The sequence below is a fragment of the Dama dama genome, chromosome 17 (genome assembly GCF_033118175.1).
Source record: "Dama dama isolate Ldn47 chromosome 17, ASM3311817v1, whole genome shotgun sequence".
NCBI lineage: Eukaryota > Metazoa > Chordata > Mammalia > Artiodactyla > Cervidae > Dama > Dama dama.
The window spans coordinates 51343677-51361299 of NC_083697.1; the positions used below are offsets into that span (position 1 = coordinate 51343677).

Sequence of the window (17623 nt, forward strand, 5' to 3'; positions counted from 1 at the left end):
ACTGATAAAATAGTCAAGATGAGTATTAACATTTAAGATTTCCCTCAGTGATTTCACAACAAGGTTCTCCACAGCCTGACCTAAAGGTCTCCAGCAATGCCTGATCATCCTAGATCTTTCTGGTCACACTTACCTCGTCTTCCCAGTGTCTGTTTCTGTCCTTCACTCTCCGCAGCCACTTTTTTTCACAATCTTAGCAAAAGATATCACTTTCTCTTAACCAGAGAAAACATAAGTCATCAGAAGGAACTTATCCAAATTCTTTCCATGAAACCTGTGAACTTTATTATGTCAGCACCTGTTCTTGCCTCCTCTACTTTTATATCTAAATCTTGTGAAAGAAAATTCTATGCTGAATGCTCCTATTTTCTTAATCCCATAATCACTCAGTCTACCTTACTCTGGTATACATTCTACTAAATGACAATAACTGTCCTAGCTAAAGATATCAAGAACAGTGGACGCATTTTAGTCTTTACATTTTACTGCATTTGATACTATTATCTATTCTGTCCTTGAAATATTCTTTGTCTTTAATTTAGTTCATCCTTTTTTTTAGTTATTTCCCTCTTTCTTTCTTTTTTTTTTCAAGTCTGCATTTGGGTTCTGGTACAAACCTCAAGTGCTTGTGTTTTTCAGAATTCAATTTTGATCTTCTTTTCATTCTGCACGTTTTCCTTAGACTGATTCACCGATCGTTTTTTTCTGTAATGGCTTCAACTCTGTTTTAAGACAATCAATCATTGTCTTAAGTCTAAAACTGTTATTTCCAGTTTCCTACAGAACTCTTAATACATGCTCCAAAAGTATATCAGACTCATGATGTTTTAAAAAAAAGGCATAATCTTTACCTCAGTGCATTTATGGCCATCCAAGAAATGTTGAATTGTCTCTCCACCATGCTGTTCTATCCCTGGAAAAAAAAAAGGTCTCAGACTTTCTTCTTGTTGGGTACTCTCCTGTTCTTTTACGTGCAGCTTACTCCATCACCTTTCCTGAGAGACCTTCCTAACCTCTTCTCTACCTTGTCTTCTCCTGACTCCATCACTGCTACTGTTAGATACTTCCTTCTTTTTCCTCCTGTGGAGCAATGACCTAAAGTCAAAGAAACATATACCATACTTCTTACTTTATTTGTCTGCCTCCCTTTCTAGACTGGGGCTTCCTTGGTGGCTCATATGGTAAAGAATCTTCCTGCAATGCGAGAGACCCAAGTTCAATCCTTCGTTCAGGAAGATCCCCTGGAGAAGGAAATGACAACCCACTCCAGTGTTTTTGCCTGGAGACTTCCATGACCAGAGAAGCCTGGCAGGCTACAGTTCATGGAATCACAAAGAGTCAGACATGACTGAGCAACTAACAAGTTCATGTTCTTTCTAGATTGAGTACCTGGGGACAGGAATTGTTTTCTTCTTCATCATCTTAATGTCAGTATCTTGTACAGTGTCTAAAAATGATAGGCTTATCTAAATGCTTACTGAACAATTAAGTATAAAATTTTAGGACTCTTTGTGAGTTGTTTGATTTTTTAAGTATATATTTTCTTCTTCTCTTTAGTTAAATGGATAGTCTAAGTCTAAATAAAATACCAAATAGATACATATATTAAAATTATTCTCTGATGCTAAAAATTTGGGCTACTTTGCTTTTTAAAGATTGCTTTTATAATCATAATTTATTGCTCTTAAATGTCTATTTGCCAGAGCTTATATAAAGTACTCTTTAAATATTCTATTATTGGTGATTGTTTTATTTTATAAATTGTTTTCTTATAATGTCTTTGTCTGCTTTTAGGGTAATAGAATGAATTAAAAGGTATTCCCTCTGCTTCTGTCCTGTGAAGGAGATTGTAGAAAACTGGCAGTATCTCTCTCCCTTAAATGTTTGGTAGAATTCACCAGTGAACCACTCTGGGCTTTGTACTGTCTATTTTGGAAGGTTATTAACTATTAAATGAATTACTGTAATAGATCTAGGCCTATGCACATTGTTTCTTCTTGTGTGAATTTCAGCAAATTTTCAGCAAAATCTTATTCAAGTAATTGATCCATTTCATCTAGGTTATCAAATCTGTGGGCAGGGAAGTATTCTTAGTATTCCTCTCTTATCCTTTTAATGTTCAAAGGATCTTTCACTTCTGATTTGGGTAATTTGTGTCCTTTCTCTTTTTTTCTTAATTAGCCTAGCTAAAGGCTCATCAATGTTCTTGATCTTTTCAATGAACCCACTTTTGGTTCCAGTGATATTTCTCTATTGATTCCTGTTTTCAATTTTATTTATTTATGCTCTATTCTTACTGTTTCTCTTCCTCTGCTTACTTTCAATTTAATTTGCTCTTCTTTTCCTAATTTCCTAAGGTAGAAACCTAGTTTATTTATTTTAGGTCTTTCTTGTTTTCTAATATATGCCTGCATTTAATTCTATAAATTCCATCTAACTATGCTTTTACTGCATTCCCCAAATTTTGATGTTACCTTTTCATTTAGTTCAAAATACTTTACAATTTTTCTTGAAATTTCTTCTTTGACCCATGTGTATGCTGTTTAATCTCCATGTATTTGGATATTTTCCAGTTATCTTCCTGTTATTGGTTTTTAGTTTAATTCCACTGTGGATCTGAGAGCAGACATTTTAGGATTTCTATTCTTTTAAATTTGTTAAAGCTATGTTTTGTGACCCAGAATGTGGTCTGTCTTGGTGAGTGTTTGATGTAAGCTTGAGAATCACGTATGTTTTGCTGCTGTTGGATGAAGTGGCGTATAGGTATCCATCGTATCCGGTTTATTGGTGGTATTGTTGAGTTCAACTTTGACCTTACTGAGTTTCTGCCTACTGAATCTATTTCTGATAGAGAAATGTTGAAGTTTTATTTCAATTGGAAATGCATGGCTTATTTTATAAATGATGCTGATGACCACCCTTCTGAAAGAAAACAATCAGACCTTTGGCTTGCAAAATATAAAAATAAATTCCAGGTAGGTTATAAACATGTAAATTTAAAATATCAATTTTAGAAAAAATTAGGAAAATATTTATATAAATATGTGGTGTAGGAGAACCTTGCCTAAGACAAGCAAGAAAACCTAAATCCATAAAGAATTTTGAAAAATTTGTCAATGTATACCATAAACAAAAACAACACATATTAATTTGAAGAAAAAGTATTTGTAACACAAATGACAAATGTTAATCCTCAGTATAGATAAAAGATCTGACAAATTAATGAAATAAATGTAATCTAACAAAAATATGCAAACCATGGAAGTAAAAGTTCAAATGGCCAATAAGCATATGAAAGAAAGTCAACTTTATTAGTATTTGAGAAAGTCTAAATTAATACAACAATAAGATAACCATTATTTTTACCCATGGAAAAGTTAAAATGGTGAAAGTGAAAGTCGCTCAGTAAAGGCATATGTGCATGAGGATGTTTACTGCAGTACTTGCCGTAACGAACAGCTAGAAACAACCTGAGTAGTCATCTATAGGGGCATGGTTAAATAAATCGTGACATAGCTGTAGTACAGTTATAAAAATATTAAAGTTTATGTGTTGATAGTTATTTAAAAGACCGAGAGAGATGACCGTGACACATCACTAGAAACTGAAAAATAACTATAATATGATTCCATTTTATGTTAACAAACAACAGCTAAAACCCTCAAGTATGATTACGTATTTATATAAGCATGGAGAAAGGTATGGAAGGATGTAAGTTACAGATAATGTTATTAATACAAATATAAATAACATTAGTTTCTTCAGCATGGTAGGAGGGAAGAAAAAAAGAGTATTAATTTTCTTTATTCAGCTCTAGATTGTTTCACTTATTTTAATGGTTATATATCAGTTTGTAATTTTAAACTTTTTATTTTTAAAAAGCGACATAACTATAAACAGCTTTTCTGCTATGTTCACTAGAAAACACTAAAGTATAATATTGTGCCCTTTGCCAGCTGTCAGGATTGGTGTTTGAGTTGGGTGCTGTTCCTACCTTTAAATATGTTCTTTTATTCTAGCTAGAGAGGTAGATTTAATAAATATAACAGAAGGTAAATAAAATAGTAAAATAATTTTTCTTTAGGTAAGAAAACATCATGAATGAGAACAAAATAAGGCTTTTTAATTAAAATTAAAATGACTAAAAATAGCCAGCAAGTCCCCAGATTATCTTTATGTGATGAGCATTTTGACTCAAACCAGAGAACTGTGTATCAAGCATTTTTTAAGACAAAGAAATTGTATTTCAGGAAACATAGGTTTGGACACCATCCAGCCATGGCCGCTGCATCCATCAGATATTCTTCTTTGTCTCAGGTGATCCTGTCCCACAACTCTTATTTGTTTGAGGGACTGTCTTCAGAAAGAATCACACAGACTGCGGTGAGGGAGCCAAGCAGTATTTGGATAGGGGTGGAAACCAGGGCTAGAGTCCCCGAGAGATGGATGGAGGGATTCAGAGAAACGCAGGGATCAGCTTAAGTAGTCAGATGATATTTCCATCTCTCTTTAACACAGCTACTACCCAGTTAATCTTGACCTTTTTCAATCTTTATTATGAACACCTGACCAACTATTAGCCTGTCCCTTAACTGGATTACATCTTACATCCTTCCTCCCCCTTTCTCTTCCTCTGTCTTTTCTTCTTTTTCCTTCCCCCGTTTTCTCTCCTTCCTGTCCTTCCTCTCTTATTCTTATTTCTTATTCTCTATTAAATGGCTTCCCTTGTGGCTCAGCTGGAAAAGAATCTGCCTGCAATGCGGGAGACCTGGGTTTGATCCCTGGGTTGGGAAGATCCCTCCAGAGAAGTGAAAGGCTACCCACTCCAGTATTCTGGCCTGGAGAGTTCCATGGACTGTATAGTCCATGGGGTTGCAAAGAGTCGGACACCTGAGCGACTTTCACTGTCACTTCACTTTCAGCCTAATCCTATCACTGTTTAGAGTTAATTCGATTTTCTAATATCATGGTACCATATTATTTTTTTTAACTGATTTTGTTTTTGCTAAAATTTTACTAAATTCTTTACAATTAAAAAAATTTCTTTTGTATTGGAGTATTGTTGATTAACAATGTTGTGTTAGTTTCAGATGTACAACAAAGTAATTCAGTTATGCATCATGTATATGTATCTATTCTTTTTCAAATTCTTTTCTCAGATTATTACAGAATATTGAACAGAGTTCCTGGTGCTATAGCTGATTTTTATTTAATTTTTAAAAGCCTTGACTCAGATTTAAAGAAAAGTATACTACTGATTCTATTGATCAATGTCATTAAAAGTCCTGAACCCTTATCATTGTCCATTAGCCAGATGAGATGAGAATGTTTGACATTATCTCTTAAAAATTTAACATACTTTTCCAACCTATGTTTAAATCATGTACACATTAGCTATATAGCATTATGTATAGTTATAACCATTATATTTTGAACTAAAAATGAATAATAAAAATTTTTTTCAAAAGCAATTCTGATTTTTTTTTTCATATGCTATATGATAGCTTTTACTACCAGGGATGATTTAGTATGCTTAAATTTTGTTATTTATAATAATTTAGATATTAGAAAGGCAGTATAGAGTAGTCACTGGGTTTTTATATAGGTTCTGGGGGTTTCCTGGGATCAAATCTTACTACCTTTGTGGCCTTGAACAGAAAGTTACTTCTTTCTCTGGGCCTCAATTCTTCAAATGTAAATGGGAATAATAATCATTGAACAGGTTTATTTTGTTGATGTGAGATTAAATAGATTAACATGTATATTGGGTAAAACAGTTCCTAATAATTACTTAATAAATACTACATTTGCTGTTAAATTACAGTTAAATCAATTTAGCAAATATTGATTAAATACCTACCAGTTACCAGATTTTATCTTAAGGGATGAGATTAAGTCTCTTTATTAATCATCAGCTATTAGCCAGGCATGGAGACTCTAGTAATGAATAAAATAAAGCCCTTATTCTCTTAGTGTATATAATACTATTAATGATCATTATTAAAGTTTGAGGCTGACTTTATAAATGGTTGACTTGTAATGTTTTTGTTTTTCTTTTAAATCTAGGATATTTTATATTATGAGCAGCTTAAGACAAATGTGATACAACATGACCTTTTGGTGGACAGTCTAATTTATAAAGTAAGTAAAGCTGTAAGTTTTTCCATTTCGTTAACATTAAGCAATTTTCAAGAGTCTTCTTCATGTAGGTGCTGCACTATCTATGATGATACATATTAACCTTAAAAAATAATTTTAAGTGATCATTATACTTAGGACGATAAGGTTGACCTTCAAAATCTGCAGTTTCTATTCAATGTATCTTTCACTTTGCAGCTGTCTTCATAATCCTTTCTTGACCCTCCCATTTATTGATTAAGTGAATGATATTTCTTGTCCTTATAAATTCCAATTTTCCACTCAAACTCTACAGAAAATCTACTAAAAGAAAAAATCAGATTATGGATTTCTTCATCTTATTTATCCCACAGTTCTTTAGAGCCTGCTTATTTTATTATATTGAAGTCACAGCTTATTTTTAATTTCTTTTGATTTCTAGACATAGAGTTAAACACACCTCAAGCTTTATGATAGGGATTCATTGAGTTTTTGCTTTTAGGCGTCTGTCATTGAGAGTTGAGATGCAGATGCTGAAAGCATGGCGTAGGGTTTGACTGATTCTGGATTCATAATTGGGTTGTTTAAAAGACTTAGATTTTAGATTTAGAACTTGTAAGATAGAGGAGAAAGGGCATATTTTTCCAGATCTCAGAAACAGGGGAAAAAAGAGTCAAAGATTTGTCTGGGGAGAACATAACAGAAGTTAATAACAACAGTGACTGCTAGTGTTTAATGATTGCTCCCTGTGTGCCATACAATGGTCCAGACTCTTCACATAGATTGGCATCTGATCCTGACAGCTACCCCAGGGGAGTAGATACTGGCATTTGGGCTATAAATGATAATTCTTTTTTTTTTTTTTTCCCCTGAAAAAAAAGTTGCATTCTACAAGATCATGCATTAAAAATAATAGAGCTTATAGGAAAAATAGGGTTGGGTTTGGCTATAAAGTTGCAAAAGCTAACAGAAAGTGCTAACAGAAACAATCATTGGGAGATGAACTGGACAGCTCAGGCAGGCTGCTTCCGCCGGAATTATTAAAAATGGACAAAACTAACAAAGGGTAAGCGCTAAGATAATTCAGTTGCGCAGAGTCACTGGGGCTGCTGTCCAGGGGGGCACAGGAGGAAGTGAGGCAGTTAAGAGATGTGCAGGGCTGGGGGTACGCCTCTCTGGAGACAGGGACCCCGTGCAATCATTCATTTTCCGTTCTCTTGAAATTTCCATTCTCTTGGAAACAGGCAAAGGGCTCATGCCTGCAGAAGGCTTTGCCTTTTCCTGCTGAAGGATGTAATTCTACTTCTGCTGTTCTGACTTCTCTTTTTAAAGGAAAATTGCATTTGAACCAACACCATTCTCCTGTTATACTGACATCATTTCCTTACTCACCAGCCACATATTGATAACATGTATTATAGCAAAGTAGGAAGTATTAATACTATTACTTTACTGTCTTACAGATGAGGGAACTAAGGTAAACAAAGAGTAAAGAAATCTGTTTAAATTCATATATTAAGTAGTAAAGCCAAGATTTGAATCTAGGTAATCTGACTTCACAACCATACCTTTAACCACTGTGCTCTATAGGGAGGAGGATGAGGAGAGTTAAGAGGATGCAATCTTTTGATGAAAAGTCTTGACTCTTGAAAAAGTCTTGAAGTTTTTACATAGATTTGGATCACAGGTACTGCTTACCGACTTTGAGGTCAAATGACTGTACACAGGGGATTATCTTAGCAACAGCCTAAGAGATCTTTGGGGCTTTAAGACTTTTAATCTCCTCTCTGTTCAAAGGAGAGAAGACTCACAAGAGAAGTTCAAAAATCCAAGCGTGCGCGCATGAGAGTCCTTTGCTGCCCACATGGATTTCAGTTAGAATCAGTAAAGCAAAAAAGTCATGAGAAAGTGGTAAACAGCTTGTGTCTGAACAATCGAATGTAAGTTTTGGTAGAATCAGTCCTGACGGTCCACAGCATGAGTGTTTACTTACGTTAGTTAAACTCTGCTGATCTTACTGAAGCAACTCCAAATAGTATTAAAGTCAGCCCTTAAGGGAATGAGCATTAAAAAAATAATCATTTGAAGTTTCATTACAACTCCCTTTGGCAAAGATTCATTTTTAATTTAACTGAAAATAAAGTAGAATTATTTTAGCAGTTAAAGAAATGAAGGAAACAAGGCAATACTTAAATATAGAACATCATCAAACCCTCCCTAAGCTAAAATATCTAATGATTCTCTCTGGATTGTATTTTTTTTCTCACAAACTTACCCTGAATCCACACCATCTGCAATTTTCTACCACTTACTGTGATCTGACAGTTCATATCAGTGTTTCTCAACCTTTTCTTCATGTAAGAGAAAATTTTCTCTAATATAAAAAATTAAATACCAAAGAATAAGATTCTGTTGGGTAGAACAATCTTTGGAGATCCATAAGTTATTGTACTATGTAAAAAATTTTGATCCCCAGGAATGAAGCCCCCTTAGAGGTAACATCATCCTCCTTGAGATTGCGTGATCTCTACTTCTCCCATGTTGTGACTGGCTCCTTTCTTTTCTCTTAATCTGTGTCTTTCAGTTTTTCTAGGCTTGGCACATAGTGTCACTATCTCTAGGGTCATCCACAAGTCATTCTATCCTCCTCTAATGCTGTTTTGATCAATAGCCCAGTTGAATTTTGTAGGTTGGGCAATATTTTCATAGATTTATATAATATTTACATAGATTTATATTATATTTATAATTATATAATATTTGCATAGATTTCTGTAGTATTTCTTTGGGGCGTGTAACCAGTATTTCTCATTCTCTAATATTTTTACCATGTATGTTTTCTTCCTGGTGAGATTGAAGATAAACTTTGTCTTGTTTGCTGACAAGTGATGACTTGCAGATGAATAATTACAAAAACATCAAAGATTTTTGGTATTTTGATGGAATGGCATGAATGTGGGCTTGAATGATGGAGGACCAGATTGAACAGTAATTTGATGCCAGATTTTTACAGTTGCTTTTGGACATTGTGATTGCAAATGCTTTTCTAATTTTAAGATGCCTAAACATTAGATTCAAAGGAGATAAAATTGAAATAAATAATAAGAAATTACTAATGGAACCCAAACAAGTGTACACAATTTGAAGTCAAGTAATGTGTCACATATATTAGTCAAATAACCTTATAAATTTATTTCTGATAAATCCAGTGATAAAATCTAATTGAGAAGTTTATAATCATATGTGAAGTAATAAAATCACGTCAGTATTATTTCTATATGTTACATTTATGTCTTAGTACTATAAACATACTCATTTAAGTTCTTTTCAGTGCTCTCTACTTTTAATTATAGGATGTGAAATTGACAGCAAGCAATGATGATTATTATTTTGTATTTGAAGATTATTTATATCAGGTAAGTTGAAAAATTAAAATATATAATGTTCTTATTTTAAATTCTCTAACTCAGGCTACTTTAGAAAATATCTCTGTTGTTAACTGAATCCTCCTAAAATCCACACCATGTTTCTTCTTTATCAAATTAAATTTTCCAAGTTTGGGACCAGGTTAACTTTTGTTCTTACAAAGGACTAGGTGGGAGAGAATAAGAGCTACATCCCTGTTCCAACCAGGAGAGGTACAGACACAGGTTCGTAAACTGAGTGTCCACTTCATATGTCAGCTGTCCCAAGGTGTGTAGAGAAAGCATTTTTACATGGTACTTTTCTGTTAAAGGTCTTGAGTAAATCATTAAGTGCTTTGAAATGAGCTTAAAGAGTTGTGATTATTCTTTGATCACATCATATGGTGATCCTGTGGATATTTGGATTTACCTAGGTCTTTCTCATATCTGATAAAATAGAAACATCACAGTTAGGAAATAAGTGATTTATGTAGAATTGCTTAAATGATATTCCTTTTTTTAAAGATCATACACACATAGATAGAAGATAGATAGATAGATAGATAATATGATCTTGAGTGAATGTCAATATGTGTCATGGAAAAAACATCTAGATTCCATATGGCAGTTTCTGCTTGACTAAATGTAAATCAGTCCCAGATGTCTAATTAGCAGGTCTCTGATGGTAATAGTGATTGTAGTTGTGTATCTGTTTAAGAAAAGAGTTAAATAAGAATCTCTCTAGAAGGTTTAATTAATTGTCTATTCCAAGAACTAAAATCCAAAAGATTTTATAAAATTTATTTATAAAATTAAAATTTGAAATAACCTTGGAAAGAATTTTAAGGGAATTTCCATGATTTCAAATATGCCATTAATTTTTAAAATTTTAAAAACAGTTAAGACTTAAAATCCCATTCTTTAACATATTGTTATTAATTAAAATTTGGACAATATAAAAACCTTAAAGTTTGTTTACTTATGTAGCAAATATGTAGTCTGATACCTATTTTTTGGTACTCAGTCAAATTTTGAATGTACAATAAAGTTAAAGCTTCATTTATATAGTAAGTTTTGTTTCTGAACTGAAATACTGAGTAGAAATTATCACTTTTGGTATTGTAACATAAGGAGGTCCACAGAACCACCCCTATTAGAAAAAGCAAAACCAGTGAAAATTATTTAAAAAGCAAAAAAAAAAAAAATTAAATTATCTGGAAACTGTCTTAAGATTAGATGTCAAGTCAGCAAATAAAAACATTTATTCAGGAAAAGTGACTAAGTCTCAAAACAGTCTGTAGCACTTGAGCCATGATGCACTCTCTCCCTCCTCTCAGCCCCAGATCATCATGATGGAAGCTTCAGTTCAACTGAGTGTGGCTAGGAAGATGGGGTTCCTTTTTCGTGTAATTTCTAGTCAAAGACTGCAGTATCTCTACAGAAGACTCTGTTCTGTGCTCAGTCGCTCAGTCATGTCAGATTCTCTGCAACCCCATGGACTGTAGCCTGGCCCCTCTGTCCATGGGGATTCTCCAGGCATGAATACTGGAGTGGGTTGCCATGCCCTCCTTCAGGGGAGCTTCCCAACCCAAAGGTCGAACCCAGGTCTGCTGCATTGCGGGTGGATTCTTTATCATCTGAGCCACCAGGGAAGCCCATAAAATGTTCAGGTAACCAGTATTTCTCATCCTCCTCAGCTCTGTGTTGTAGATGCAAAATTTCAGAAGAATGCTGCCATGAAGTCAGGGGCTTCCTGCCTCCACTCAGAGGGTAGCCCTCTGTCAGGAGCAGGTTTGAGTCAGCTCTGTGACTTGTTCTCTGTAGTGGCTGCACCAACGTGCATTCCTGCCAGCAGTGCGCTAGGCTTCATTTTTCTCTGGACCCTCACCAGCACTTGTCTTTTTTTTTTTTTTTAATGGTAGCCATTTTAACAGGTATGAGGTGATAACTTTCTGGTTTTGATTTGCATTTCCCTGATGATTAGTGATGTTGCATACCTTTTCATGTACCTGTTGGCCATTTGTATGTCATTTGGAAAAGTTCTATTAATTTCCTTTGCCCACTTTTTAATTCGTTTTGCTATTAAATTATAGAATTCTTAATAAATTTTGGATATTAGCCTCATATCAGACATAAAATTTGCAAATATTTTCTCCCTTCCTGTAGGTTGCCTTTTCATTTTGTTTTTAGCTTCTTTTGCTTTATAAAGGTTTTTAGTTTGATATAGTTTCACTTATTTATTTTTGCTTTTTAGCTTGTGTTTTACTATCTTGCCTGGTGGTTCAGATGGTAAAGCGTCTGCCTACCATGTGGGAGACCTGGGTTCGATTCCTGGGTCGGGAAGATCTCCTGGAGAAGGAAATGGCAACCCACTCCAGTACTCTTGCCTGAAAAATCCATGGACAGAGGAGCCTGGAAGGCTACAGTCCATGGGGTAGCACAGAGTCAGACACGACTGAGCGACTTCACTCACTCACTACCATAAAAGGAAATTTCTATGAAGACCTAAGTCAAGGAACTTTTTTTCTATGATTTCTTCTAGGAATTTTATGGTTCAGGTCTTATGTTTAAAGTCTTAAGTCCATTTCAAGTTCACTTTTGTGAGTGGTGTAAGGTACAAGTCTAATTTCATTCTTCTGCATGTGGTTATCCAGTTTTCCCAACCCTGTTTATTGAAGATACTATCTTTTCTCCACCGAGTATTCTTGGCTCCCTCGTTAAATATTAGTTAACCATGTGTGCGTGGTTTATTTCTGGGCTCTCGATTCTGTTCCATTGGTTCCTGTGTCTGCTGATTACTATAACTCTGTAGTATAGCTTGAAATCAGGAAGTATGATGCTTTGTTATTCTTCCTTGAGATTGCTTTGTCCCCTCAGTTTCTTTTCTGGCTCTATACAAATTTTAGGATTGTTTTTCCATTTCTGTGAAAAATGCCCATTGCAAATTTTAATAGGAATTGCGTTGAATCTGTAGATGGCTTTGGGTAGTATGGCATTTTAACAGTGCAACTTCTGATCCGTGAACACAGGATATTGTTCCATTTGTGTCTTCTTCTGCTTCTTTCATCAAAGTCTTGTAGTTTTAAGTGTGCAGATCTTTCATCTTCTTGGTTAAATTTATTCCTTAGTATTTTATTGGTCTTTTTTATGCTATAGTGAATGAAATTATTTCTTTTTCAGCTAGAAACACAACTGTTTTCTGTATATTGATTTTGTATCCTGCAATTTTACTTAATTTTACTGAATTTCATTGATTAATTCTGGCAGATTTTGGATGGAGCCTTTAGGATTTTCTATATATAAGATCATGTCATCTGTATGTAGAGATTATTTCTTTCTTTCCTACTTGAAAGTGAAAGTGAAAGTTGCTCAGTCATGTCCAACTGTTTGCAACCCCATGGACTATACAGTCCTTGGAATTCTCCAGGCCAGAATACTGGAGTGGGTAGCTGTTCCCTTCTCCAGGGGATCTTCCCAACCCAGGGATCGAACCCAGGTCTCCACATTGCAAGCAGATTCTTTACCAGCTGAGCCACCAGGGACACCCATCCCTACTTGGATGCCTTTTTTTCCTTTTTCTTGCCTAATTGCTCAAAATGGTCTTGTAAAAACCCCAATCAATTCGTGTTACTTGTGATTTTAAATCCCAAACACCAAAGTCCTTCCCAAGGCCTGGATGACCCTGCCTGTGCTGGTTCACATCTCTAGCCTCATTGTTCACCTCTGCGCTAACACTGCGACACTGCATTCCAACACCTCTGACCTCTTACTCCTGAGGGCCATCAGACCTGCAATTCTTTTGATGTAAAAGACTGTTGCCCTCCCCTCTTCCTCTACTAAATTCCTATTTTTCCTTCAGCTTTCAATACCTCTTTTTACAAATTTGCTATAATTTTTTACAAATTTGCTTTTTACAAATTTATTTACAAATACCATATTTACAAATACCTTTCCTGACCTACTCTGCTTCTCAGCAGGACACATACATAGGGTCATGGCCTTGTGTTTTGTGTGATTACATATTTATTGTCATTGTAGAGGGCTGTAGATTTTCTTTAGTTAAGAGTTTAGTTCTAGATGTGAAGGATCTTTTTATGAACTGACTTCTAAATGAAACAAATTAGTTAATGTTGTACAACATTAAAAATATGAAACAAATAAAAGTTTTTGGTCCTCCCTGTGATAGCTATTTAGATCCTGAACATGAAATTATTATGACACTAAACATGACTACATAAATTATAATATCAGCCAAAGGACAATAATCATATAGTTTGTAGTGTGTTGACTATTCTACTCCAGTGTGTGGGTAGAGAAAGTGGAAATGTCACAATTTCTGCCCCTTTAGTGGCTGGAGAGAAGAGAATTGTCAATTTAAATTCACAGCTACAAAGGCTTTTTGGTGGTGGTGAAAGGGACTTGCCAGACAAAAAAACCTACCTCATTTGATGAACAGGGTCTATAAGGATAACATTTTAAATTATAGTCGTTACAGTTTCTCCACATAGTGCCAGAATTAACCCTTGAAGACATACTCATCTTTGTGTACCACATAAACTTGGGAAACTTATAAGTGACAGAGTATGACAAACATAACTATTTATAAACAATGGATGCATTCTCTGAGAAAAAGCAGAGTGGTCATCAGTAAATATTTATTGATCCTTATATATAATGATACCACCTTTGATGGGTTTACATTCTAGTTAAAGAGGCAAAAATGTTTTGAAATTATTTTAAAGTATGTGTGTAAAGCATTAGATATTAAATTAATCAATATCACAGATAGTAAGTACTATAGGAGTATACTTTAACCTTTGTTTTCCATTTTTAATGAATATTTTAGCCCAAATTATATTATTTTTAGGTTTCCTATAATTTTTTCAGTCATAGATCTCATAGCCTCTGCTATTCTCCATACTTTGTAAAGGTTTAATGTGGATCTTTGTCCTTACAACATAAATAGATGGATAATTGTAACACCTAAGTTCTGTCTTTGGGAATTTTGCAGAATAAAATTTTCCTCATATGGATAGTTACCAAGAAAATACTTTTCATGATCATACTTGTTCATAATTAATTTTATAATAGTTTGACTTGTCATAGAGAAGTTCATTTTAAGTAATAAAAGTATATGTAATTGTTTGCATTGAAAACAATATTATCAGAAATTGAGTTGTGATTTTTTTCTGAAAAAAAATTTTTATCCTTATACATGTATGCACATTCCCTCAAATGTGTATGTATGTATGAGATAAGAAAGAAGAAAGCCTTTTCTTATCACTAATTATGGGCTTTCCTTTGGCAGAGCTGCCTAGCAACACAACTACTCAATGGGAAAATTGTTGATGTTAATGGGATGAACTTAATTTTCTAGCACGCTCTGTGTCATAACCCATGTGTTGGGTTTTGTGACTAGACTGTGAAATTTGACAGCATGTGGCATTGCTGTGTCCACATATGGACGAGAAAGTCTGCAGTAGCTCCTCCTGAAGGAAGATCTGGGCCTGTGTTACACGGACACACAGGTGCTCTTCTCTCTTCTGAGTGACTCTCGTTAGTTACCTGAATTTTTTCAGCAGCAACACTGAACATTATAGAAATAACATTTTGAGTAATAAGTCAACTTTTTAGTATTCCAAAGTTTAGCATTTATTTTGTATGAAATTCTTAAAAATACTTAGTTGTGCTGAAAATTTTAAATTATGTCAGTTTTAAAAATGTGTTCAAACAGAAGACAACCCTTTATTCCATGGAAGTAAATTGGGTCGTTTGACAATTTAGTTCAGATTTGAGTACTTAATGATATCATGACAACCTATAAGTTAACTTATTGTCCAAAGTATATAAAGTATTTACAGGGGAGAACTTTTAAATAGTAGAGAGAAGACATAGGAATTACTCTTTCTGTTTTCTGACAAATCCTCTGTCCTGTGCTTGGCTTATCTAGCATATGCTCAGTAGAAATACTGACGTATTAGAATATGCCATTTTGTTGTTACTGCTGTTTAGTCGCTGTCGTGTCTAACTCTTTTGCAACCCCATGGACCGTAGGCCACCAGGATCCTCTGTATGTGGGATTTCCCAGGCAAGAATGCTGGAGTAGGTTGCCATCTCCTTCTCCAGGGGGTCTTCCTGATCCATGAATCAAACCCACGTCTCCTGCATGGGCAGGTGGATTCTTTACCACCAAGCTACCAGTGGAGCTTACAATATGCCATGGTTATAAATATTTTAATGCCATTGAATGGAGTTTAAGAAAGGCCCAGGTGCAATCAGATATCCTTTATTCATGTATTCATGTCAAATTATTGAGTGTCTGTTCTGATACAGGCACTGCATAAGAAAATGCTTATTAAGCTCACATTTTAGTGTAAAATGAGAGAAAGGCAAGTACACAGTTATAATATAATTTGATAAATGTTCTGATAGAGGTTTATGCAATGTTCCATGCAAATACAATTAAAGGGGAAATAAATTCTGGGAGTAGTTCAGCTTAGTGGTGGCTTTAGAATAGAAATGTTATAAGAAATGTCTGGGTTTTTTTCCTTTATCTTAAAATTTTTTAAATTTTTTATAGAAGTGTGGTTGACATATTATTTTTAGATATACAACATAGTGACTTGACATTTATATACATTACAAATTGATCACCATAATAAGCCTAGTAACTATCTGTCACTAAACAAAGTTATTCCAGTTATTGTTGACTGTATTCCCTGTGCTATACATTACATCCTCATGACTTATTTATTTTATAACCGGAATCTTATTCCTCTTAATAGTCTTCACCTATTTTGTTCAGCCCCCCACCCGTCTCCCCTCTGGTCTGTATCTATGAATCTATTGCTGTTTTGTTTGTCCATTTATGGGTTTTTTTTTTTTTAAGATTCCACATATAAAGAAATCATTTGGTATTTTTTTCCTCTGAGGAAATGTCTGATTCTTAAAAGACAAAGAATTAGGAGAATGGGAAGAGCAAAAATAAGCACGAGCCATATGCACATGGTGATTAATGAGGAGCAGTTAGCTTCGCATGGCGGTGAACAACTCTGGCAGGTCAGGCTAGCCTTAACCAGCACCTGATGTAGAGCGACGCCTGTGTGAACAGAGAGAACAGAAGTGAGACGTGTCAGTACCGTGACTTACCATTATAATTACCTCATCTTGAATGCATGTTCAGCTCCCTTGCCCTTCTCCCACTTTCTAGTAGTAATTGCCTGACAAAGCCTTCATCCCGGTTAAGTATGGCTGTCCACCAATTCTGTGGCTACGGTGTGCGTTTGAAAGTGGCTGGAGAAAAGTATGCAACCATGATAACTGGTTTTATTTAAATTCATGACCAAGAACCTCAAGATAGTCCTTACTTTTCCTTGGCATTTATTTCTACTTCATTTCCCTAGTCCAATTTTCATCCATTCTCCTAGAAGACTTCTCATACCTCCTATCTCTTCAAATCCCCACCTCTTCTGTCTCAGCTAATGTCTCCGAGTCCTGTTTCTGAAAAAAAGTAAAAGCTCTGAGAACAACCTCCCAAAGACACACACACACATACTCCCACCACCACTTGTATTCCTCATACCTACATCTGCACCAATATACTCAGCTCCCTTCCTCTTATTATGGATAAATTATCCATGCTTTTATTTATAACAAAACCAATCCCTGCATTTGGACACTGAAACTCATTTCCCCTTGGTACTCAAAAGCAATGAAATTGTTAGTTTTTCCATCGTCAGTTTTCCTGTCTCTATTGGATCACTCCTCTCACTATACAAATGTGCTGTCATTTCTCTCATCTGAAAAAAAAGCAAAATAAAGTGAAACAAAAATCATCCCTGATTGCTCATCGCCTCCAGCTACTGCCCCATTCCCCTGTTCCCTGAGTTGGTGAAAGTTCTTTTTTAAAAATCTGTAGATGTTGTTTCTAAGTCCTATCCTCCTGTTGTCTCTTGAACAGGCTTTTTCTCTGCCAACCTATCCCACTAAACTTATATCATGTTGCTGAATCCATTGGTCCTTTCCCAGTTCTCACCTTACTTTATCTGTTTGGTCACTCAGTCACACCCTCTCTTGGATTCTCTCTCTTCACTTGGCTTCTA

General features: G+C 34.9%; 1 protein-coding gene across 3 annotated transcripts in view; it reads left to right on the forward strand.

The window, feature by feature from the left end:
- The window catches only part of TBC1D19 (TBC1 domain family member 19), a 135439-nt gene that overhangs the window by 71801 nt on the left and 46015 nt on the right, over nt 1-17623 (forward strand). For all 3 annotated transcript variants that reach the window (XM_061164507.1, XM_061164508.1, XM_061164509.1), the window contains 2 exons: nt 6067-6141; nt 9471-9533. In XM_061164507.1, coding sequence (XP_061020490.1) covers nt 6067-6141; nt 9471-9533 — 138 coding nt within the window. The remainder of the gene's footprint in view (nt 1-6066; nt 6142-9470; nt 9534-17623) is intronic.